Here is a 9680-nt window from a genome sequence, read left to right as displayed (position 1 = left end):
CAGAGTGTTTTTTGGGGGAAACCTAGGAGTGAAAGTCTGGGCAATGTAAGAAAATATTGACTCCCCATTAAGTACATGCATTACAAGTGAGCTTTAGCATGGCTATCTGAATCCATCCTCTTGTTGACTTGGAGAGAGAAGCCTCGTAGCAGTCTGTGCCTGCCTATGGAAGTTAGATTGCTTTTACCCTGCAGATACTAAACTGATACTGTAGCTGAAGGACGCGTCTTCCAAAAAACTTTGAACTTAAGGTATCTCATGTGAGAAGTATTTTTTATTTTATTTGTGTAGGATTTTGAAGAGCAAACCAGCTTTTGCACCCAGAGCAGTGGGGAGCCTGTGTCCCTCCAGCTCTTGCTGGACTACACCTCCCATTATCCCTGAGCCTTGGTCATGCTGCCTGAGGCTGATGGGAGTTGGAGTCTGTCATCCACTGGTGGGGCACAAATTTCCCACCCCTGACTTAAGTGGGGATGCATCTGTACTGCAAACATGGTTGAGCGTCATTTATTTTATCTTTTAAGTTCCTTGGCTCCTTCAAAGCTTGTAATTAAGGGATAAAAAATGCAGAATATCAGAGAGCAATTACGGAATAAGCAGCAGGATTGGATTTTGTCTGTTAAAGGTAGGGTTGTGTTTAAACTCATGGGGACCTTCTCAGCCACTGTTTATTCTATATTTAAGAGCAATGACAGATACCGTAAGCAGTTATATTGTGCCTCTGTCCTCTATACAGCTCTAGGAGCATCACTGCCATTTTCTTTAAGCCACGGTTCTGAATCTGGTGCATCACGTTTTCCATGTAGCAGAGCAGGGTTCCTCTTTCTGCATTTTTCTCACAAGAGCCTTGTAGGTGGGTGAGGTTAAGAACTCATTGAATGGGCAGTTTTGACCCCTGACCTTCCTCAGAGTTAATTTTGAAATCAGGTCTCCCTTCTTAACGTTTGACAGCAGCCTCTCAAAGTAATGGCTGCACTCAGAACTCCTGTCCAGTCCTTTGGGAGAGCGCAGGGACGAGGAGAGGATTTTTGCACGCATTAGTGCTAATGTGTGGGTCTGAAAGGGACTCAGTTAACTTTAGAGAAGTCAGCAGCCTTTCTTAAAAGCTTGTAGAGGCTTAAGTTGTAAGGTGAGCGATTGACATGCTGTCACTTAACCTGCCTAAGCTGTGTCCTCTGTTAATGTGGCCTGTTTGGCAGATCATTCAAGGTTTTATATATCATGTATTATAAGCCAGGAAGTTGCAGTCACTCTCGCATGAACCTGGGATCACTCAGTTGGTAGAGCATGAGACTCTTAATCTCAGGGTTGTGGGTTCGAGCCCCAACGTTGGGCAAAAGATTCCTGCATTGCAGGGGGTTGGGCTAGATGACCCTGGTGGTCCCTTCCAGCTCTACAATTCTGATTGCTTTGGCATGAAGAGCTTGCTATATACTAAGCCAAAATTCTCCATTATGTCAGTTACAGACAAGGGCCATATAAATGCTTCCCTTCTAGTGTGTTGTAAGCTCAGTGCTCGTTAGCCATGCAGGCTTTCTGTAGCATCCACACAACACCGTTAGCATCAAAATGCTAATCTGTATTCTTTTGTCCTTTATCTTTTCCAGGGGAAAAATCTGATAAAAATAGTAAGAAACCAGATGAAATTTGCAACGTTAAAGCAACCTCCCCCCCCCCTGCATACAAAGATCCAGATTTTTTAAAAGGTACCAATTCATTTTAAAACACAGAGAACAGAGTCCAAGGCAGCCTCCACTTTAATTCTACCTCCACCTGATAAAGAAAATTCATAGAAAACTGAATGGTAGGTAGTTGGGAAGCCTTGCAAGGAGCAGTGGGCAAGGCACAGTGTAACAATTAGGAATACAAGCCTTATCCCACAAAGCAACAGTCTTCTTGCTTAAGACAAAAATGACCTAATAGAGCACATGAAGAAAGACCCTGCTTGTTTAGAATGTAATCTGGGTTTTCTTCCTGACACAGCTGCATATTTTCCAATTGCAGCTTCTGGAACCATTAACAATACTCCATATGATATCCTTTCTTTATTAGGCAATGTACAAGTTATAAAGAAACCGGCATGCAGAATAAGTATGAACGCTACATATATACACCTAAGGTCTGCATCAGTTTGTTTTGAAAGTCTGCATTAGGGGCATTTCTCTCTCACTGAGCAATTATGAGTTAGTGTTTAATGACTCTATTGCCTTCCGAATCCTCTGTGAATAACAAGTCATAACATGACTTCTCACTACTGTCTGTTAGAACAGACATGCTCCCACCTGGGGATAGGTGGGTCCAACTCTCTGCAGAGCAGCAGGCCCCCAAGCAGCCATGGTAGGATGGGCTCATTACAGAGTTGCTTTCATCACCAAGAAGCTTCTTTTGTAAAGATGTTTTGCCTCTCCCTTGAACAAAGAGGTGAGAAATGACTTTGTGACCCTCAGAGTCCTGCGTAAACATTGGCAGGCCTACCTGGCTGTCCTCAATCCCTTTATCAGAATTGCAGACGGCCTTGTTGATTTTCAAACAGAGCCCAGCAACAGATTGATTGCTACTCTTCAGAGGCTTCACTTCCATTGTACTCTGCTCTAGCTGAGGATTTATGTTCTCAGAGTCACAGGAGTGCATGAAGGAGCTATAACAAGAGGGTGGGCATCTGTGTCTTCTCGGAGTCTTGTTGTCCTTGCTTGTAACTGTCAGGCTTTGGCTGCTTCGAGGAAACAAGGTGGTATGTTTTTCTCTTTCCCAACCACTATTTTTCTCTCTCAAAGCCAAATCAGAAAGAGTTCTGTGATCAGGATCCCTTTTCTCCTCTAGCTGCTGAATGAAGTTTAATAACTGACGATCTTTTCTCTCCACAGCAGAGTCTCTTATTTCAGTTGAAAGGATGCAAGTGGTAGTCTGGGCTTCAGGAGGGGTAGAATTGCAAGGAGAAATGTGTAAACCTGGTGTTTGTTGGGTCCATCCTCCTCCTTCCTGAAGCATGTCAGCTGGCAACATGGTTTTTCCACTCCTAAACAGTCCATGGTTGTTCACCTTGGAGGCACGGTTTGATGCAACAGCCAGCCTTCTGTTTGGATTGGTTTTCCTTTCCTCTGCAAAAAAAACAACCCCAATCTGAATATAACCAGACAGATCAAACACACAGCCTGTACAAAAACTTAGTATGATGCTGGAATGGCAAATACAAATCAGCAGCCTTCCATGGGCAACTTTTTAAAAAATAGGTATCACATAATTGATTCCATGACAAACTGCTCAACCCTTGCCTCTGAACAGATTAGTAACAGTACAAAACTACCAGTCCCCTGTGGAATCACTATTGCCTCAAAGACTCAGAAGAACTACCCACCCCAGAGGAATCCACATGGGCACCTTTCTTTGTCATGGGTTTCTGCTACCAGTTGTGGGGGGAGGCCCAGAACAGTGACTTATGCAAACAACTTGCACATGGACTCCGACACATGCGAGTGGATGAGTATATAAGCAAAAGGTACTGCAGCTTTTCAGGAAAAGTGTGCCTTAGCCACCATAAGTTTGGGAAAGTTTGATGTAGCAGTCCCCCGTCCCCCCCAAAAGACACCACTGTTGATAACTGATAGAAGAAACATTAGAAGTGTTGTTATAGGCTCCCCCTTTTTGCAGATTTGTATCCTGGAAATGAAGGATCGTTGCATGCAAGGTCTATGTTTCAGTAGGTTTTAAGTTACTTTAAATTAAAAGAGCAGGAGATTTCTGGTGTTGCTGGATGGCCATGAGTGCAAGCAAGATTTTCCCTATTTAAATCAGGCATAGGCAAACTTGGCCCTCCAGATGTTTGGGGACTACAACTCCCATCATCCCTGACCACTAGGCCTGTTAGCTAGGGATGGTGGGAGTTGTCCCAAAACATCTGGAGGGCCACGTTTGCCTATGCCTGATTTAAAAAGTTGACTCCTCTAAACTCACTCCACTGGCCCTAAGCAAGTCACTATTCTGCCTTTACCCACCCACCTTCCTGCAATATGAGGGCAATAGGTCTGATCAATATTCTGCCTAAAAGGAGGACTGTTCAAGGAACACCAAGAAGTTTGATGCTGCACCCTTGTTGCTGCCGCCTGGCAAGTTAATCCTCAGACTGATGCCAGCAGACCACACTCTTATTTCCCCCCAGATCTCTGCAGCTCTCCCGTCATACCCTTTCATGGGACTGCAATCAACAAAACAGCTGGTCTGTCCTTTTTGAGAAAAGTGAAGTGAAAGCAAAGTAGGGTCACTTTTTGCTGCTCTTCTCAATTACCTTTTCCCATCTGCCTCCGGTTCCTCATAGAATTTTTCAAGTGATTCTAAATTTGATGTAGAGTGGGCAGTTGCTACCTCCTCTCTGCACCCTTGTTTGCAGACAATGGAGAAGCAAAGCTTTTTAAAGGACACTGTGTGGTTTTGTATAGTGTTTACACAATGCAAGGTGCGATGGAAGTGTGAAATAATAAATCCTCTTACAGAAAGCATTGCAAATGTTGTGCAAGTTATTAAACCCTATACTTTCCTTTTCATTGCTGTTGGGATAATGTGCAAACTACTGCACCTTAAGCATTTTGGCCAGCCTTCGCCATGCTGGTGCCCTGCAGATGCTTTTGTATTTCAAGTCCCATCAGCCCCAGCCAACATGGCAGCAGGGTGACAAAGGCAAGTTTAAGCTTTCCACTCCATGAAAAAGAGTTTTGTGGTTGCACAGCAATAAAATTTTCTGAACAGAACACAGAGAAGTCTCCAAACCCCACAAAATTAAACACGATGATAGCAGTCTCAGTATAGTAATGGAGAGGTGGTCTACATTTAAGGAATGGTACAAGCATGTTGGAAAAGAGTATTTTTCCCTTCATAGGACAGCACATCTAAAGAGTTAAATATTTAGTCAAAAGTAGCATGGCTTGCATACCACTTATATGTGCCAATCCAGCTAGGACATGCGTGCCCATATCTATCCACCAGGCATACAGGTACGGAACACTAATCAGATATTTCACAATCAGTCGTGCATAAAAATGAATGAGATTGGATTTGGTCACTGTGCTCCCTATCCCAAGATGCTTGGCACTATTGATGTGTACCTGACCAGAGGCCAGACACGCAGCTGGATCAGGTCAAAGTGTTTCTCTCCTCACAAAGTCCAGCCTTGGGGTATTTGACTGTAGTTCCAGCCTATACATTTTCACTCACGTGAGTAAAAATCACACCAAAATTTTAGAGATTTGTTTGGAATGGGGTTAAAATTTAAATAGGGGATCTAACCTAATTTGCTATAAAAACAGAAGGCATCCATTCAGCTGAACACCCAGTGCTCTGCTTCTTGTAAAGGTAAAGGGACCCCTGACCATTACGTCCAGTCGTGACTGACTCTGGGGTTGCAGCGCTCATCTCGCTTTATTGGCCGAGGGAGCCAGCGTACAGCTTTTGGGTCATGTGGCCAGCATGACTAAACTGCTTCTGGTGAACCAGAGCAGCGCACGGAAACGCCGTTTACCTTCCCGCCAGAGCAGTACTTGCACTTTGACATGCTTTCGAACTGCTGGGTTGGCAGGAGCAGGGACCGAGCAACGGGAGCTCACCCCATCGCAGGGATTCGAACCGCCGACCTTCTGATCGGCAAGCCCTAGGCTCTGTGGTTTAACCCACAGCACCACCCGCGTCCCTCTGCTTCTTGACAAATCCAATATTGTAAACAGAGGTGCTTCCATTTGTTTTCAGCATATGGAGCCAAGTGCAGCAGAAGCCCCACTGACACGTTGCTCATGTATAGGGTGCAAGCAGGTACAGTAAGGGTGGGTGTCAGGGGTTCAGGAGCAGAGGCACAGGAAAGGGAGGAAATAGAGAGCGAGGGGGAGGAGTCCGAAGGTAATGTTAGCGATGACAGCGGTCCGAGGTCTCTGAGTCTTTCCAGCGAATCGGAAGATTCACAGAAAGGGGCTCCCATGGTCAGAGCAAGGGGGGTGCCGAGGGGGACACCCCAGGAAGAAGGGGCCAGAGGGGACTCAGAGAGAAGCAGTTGGAAATCAGGACCAGCGTCCACACCAGAGTGCAGTAGGGGGGAGGAGTCCCAGGCATCGGGATCAGGCGGCGCACTGCCAGTGGGAGGACATGAGTCAGGATTGGCCACGCCTCCATCGGGGAGCGAGGAAACGGTCGAGAGGAAGGTTGAAGGCTGGGCGCGCGCGCCAAGTTCAAATGTACAGGAGGGCGGTGCAGTTGGCAGCCCGGATAGGGAGCCAGGTCCCAAAGCCCGCCGAAAAGACGGGGAGGAGTCAGGGGGGTCAACGTCAGCGTCAGAAGAATCCAGGAAGGAAGGGACCCCGGGGGGTAGCAGGACCCAGAGGAGAAAGGAGAGACGGAAGAGGTGGAGTAAGGCTAGAATCTTAAACTGGTGTACAGGGGGCGGAGACTCAGATGGAGCTTCGCCGATCTAACCATGAGACGTAGAGTTGCACGCAGCAGCTTGAGAATGGAAACTGTAACTCAATAAAGACTTTTGTTTAATGATCGCTGGCTAGCGTGATCCTCTGTGAGCTAGGATCTGGAAGCAGCTCTGACAGTGGGAAAACACTCGTATCAGATCCTCAGAACTCTGCCCGGGACTTGCGTCTCCGTGGCCCTGCTTTGCACCCTTGAACTCTTAATGCCTCTTGCTTGCCTGGATGAAGAACTGAGAGGGCTGTATGCAGAAACTAGCCTACTGCACAAAAGGTATCATTTACATTCATTGCTCAGCTCACTTTACCTCTGGCTCCTCCCACCCCGTGGCATGTGGCCCTTGAAAAGTCCAATGAGGCACTCGGACTGAAAAAGGCTCCCTGGTGTAGAACAATGAATGCTTTAAGCCCTGCCGCCCGCCCACAAAATAATCATTGCATACGGTTGTGGAATCAGAAATCCCCATGCACAAACCCCTGCTCACAAGTAGGGGCTCTGCCCAACTGGGGCACTTGAATATTTGTCCTGATAGCATGTACCTGCTACTCATGAGTGGGAGCTCCTGCTTTGAGATTTTCTGCTCACACCACCACATGCAACTGGGTTATTTGCAGGGAGAGAAGAAACATGATGTCAGAGGCAGTGCTCGGAGTGCAGCTCCGCACCTTACTCTAGACATGAATAGGGCTGCAGATTGATCTGGAAGAGGCTGGAGCCAGACTAGGAAACCCACATCCCTGCAGATGTTGCTGGATTCCCAGTTCCCACCAGCCCAAGGGTCAGGGATGTTGGGAATTGTAATCCAGCAACCTTCGTAGGGGCGGCACAAGTTCCCTAGCCCTGACCTTGAGTATTTTGAGCATCACATCCAGAATCCCAAGTTCCAGTTGCCCGGCTTCCTCCCATGACATGTTTTGGCTTTTGCCCTCAGCTAGAACACAAAAAAAACACCAACATACCTGCTTGTTGTGTGCTGAAGAAGGTGGAAATGGTGGTTTGCTTGGTGCACTGAAGAGGTGCTTTTGTTGGAAGAGGACAGTGCGAAAGTTGGTTCAATGTTCTTAATACTGGCTTAGCCATGAAGCTCTGGGTGGGAAAGCAGAAATTCTATGTCAGAATTCATCACCATGCAGGAATTCATCCCTTTGAATAGCAGTTGTTGGGAGTCACAGGTGGGGAGTGTTGCTGTCGCACTCAAGTTCTGCCTACAAGCAACCATGAAAACAAAGTGCTGGGCTAGATGAGCATTTGGCCTGATCCTGCAGGGTTCTTACGTTCAGTGTGGTGTAGTGGTTAAGAGCGGTTGTCTCGTAATCTGGGGAACCGGGTTCGCGTCTCTGCTCCTCCACATGCAGCTGCTGGGTGACCTTGGGCCAGTCACACTTCTTTGAAGTCTCTCAGCCCCACTCACCTCACAGAGTGTTTGTTGTGGGGGAGGAAGGGAAAGGAGAATGTTAGCCGCTTTGAGACTCCTGAAGGGGAGTGAAAGGCGGGATATCAAATCCAAACTCTTCTTCTTCTTCTTCTTCATCCTTATTGTTCAGAACTGATTTATTCCCATAAATGTTAGTTCCATGGGAACAGGACTTGCATGTGGGCCCTGTGACAAAGTGTTGCAGCACCTATTTAGGGGTCCTTCCAACCAGTCATGGCCCTCCTCCAGGACAGTTTGTTCCAGGTTTGGGCAGGCCCTCAGGCCAGACAGCCTGCATGGTGTCTACCTCCTCACTGCACATTGCCCAATATTAAGTGATATCCCAAGTATACACAAACCACAAACTCACCAAGTAGTCTTAAAATTATCAGCTGGCACCCAGGAATGACAAAAAAAATTCTCCACCGTATGCAGATCTTAGAATGTGGAGTTATAAAAACATATTTTCAGGCTTGTTCCTCCATTACCTGTATTTTGCGTTTTTTAAGGGCTGATGTATCCAGCCAGACACCACAAGACTCAGGCTGCTTCTGCACTGGGCTTTTGGCCTTCTGTTTCATGAGCAGTTTGTCTTCTGTGCTCAGATGATGCAAGGCTTTCTGCAATCTAAGAAGAGAGGAGAGGCATGCATACTAAGTTATACCAGCCTCTGTGGCTGCAGAGGAATGGTTGAAAAGTATACACCTGCCTCAATAGCTTCAGGGCTGAAATAGGCAATGGATAAGGCCAGCCTATATTATTGTTTCAACACGTTGATACCATCTGCTTCCACACCCATCTCAGTGGTTGGTTGGATGCAACCTTCATGGTAAACAATTCTGCGCCTGACAATGAATGTGGAAAAGCAAACTTCCCAGGAGCTCCGCCCTCCCCGTTTTATCCTCATATGAACCCAGCCAGGTAGGTTAAGCCAAGAATATGACTAGCCCATAGTCTCCCACCAAGGTTCATGGCTAAGTGGCAATTTAAAACTCGCATCTCCCTATTCAGATCAGCGACATGTAAATTCCACAGCAGCCACCCCCAGCCCCAAAATGCTGCAGACCTCCCCACTACCTCTGTCAGTTGCTATTGACTGCCAAATCTTTTTAAAAACCTTTAATTGGTTTTTTATTTTTTACAGCCTCCCACCTTTGAAGGGAAAGGCTTCTCTAACAGCAAACTCAGTTCCCCAAGCACTGACTCTTACGTTGCCATGCACATTCAGTGAAGCCCCTGTGGTGTAGTGGGAAGGGGGTTGGCCTGAGACCTATTCCCCACTCAGCCACGGAGCTCACTTCAGCCAGTCACTTCCTCTTAGCCTAGACCTATACCACGGAGGTGTAAAGATAAACTGGGGAGAGCCACATACACCACATGGAGCTCTTTGGAGAAACAAGGCGGAGGTATTGGCGGGCTGAAGGAAACCCAGAGTTTTGCACACACAAACAGCTGAGGGCGAGAGGGAGGTTAGGAAGACCAAACTATCCCAGGAGAACTGAGCATGCTCAGTGGGCACTGAATGCTTCCTGGTAGAGGATGGCAGGCAACATTTTGACTTGCAACCTTTTTTTAAAAAAATAAAATAAAATCCCCACCCTTCCTCCAAGGAGCTCAGAACAGCGAGCACAAAGTTCCCTCCTCGCCATTTCGTCCCGGGGAGGCTGAGAGAGAAGGAGCGGCCCAGGTTTTTCTCAGGGAGGGCGGGATTGCAATCTGCGTCTCGGAAGCACTACACCGCCCTGCCTCCCTCCCTTCGCCCCCCTTGCATTTGCAACAGCATTACCTGCATCCGAGGAAGCGCCAACAAGAG

The 9680-nt window shown here is 47.1% G+C and overlaps 1 protein-coding gene across 1 annotated transcript in view; it reads right to left on the bottom strand.

Annotated features, from left to right (window-relative positions):
• Nucleotides 1-2032: 2032 nt before the first annotated feature.
• Nucleotides 2033-9680, bottom strand: part of LOC308483200 (membrane progestin receptor alpha-like) — a 30249-nt gene continuing 22601 nt past the window's right edge. The window contains exons 2-4 of the mRNA XM_081016799.1: nt 8356-8494; nt 7413-7539; nt 2033-3098 (exon numbers count right to left, since the gene is read on the bottom strand). Of these exons, the coding sequence (XP_080872925.1) occupies nt 2185-3098; nt 7413-7539; nt 8356-8494 (1180 nt within the window). The 3' untranslated portion in view covers nt 2033-2184. The remainder of the gene's footprint in view (nt 3099-7412; nt 7540-8355; nt 8495-9680) is intronic.

This window comes from Podarcis pityusensis (genome assembly GCF_964106645.2).
Source record: "Podarcis pityusensis genome assembly, chromosome: 8".
Lineage (NCBI taxonomy): Eukaryota > Metazoa > Chordata > Lepidosauria > Squamata > Lacertidae > Podarcis > Podarcis pityusensis.
The sequence above is the reverse complement of the archived record's forward strand: the minus strand, read 5'-3'. Positions and strand labels throughout refer to the sequence as shown.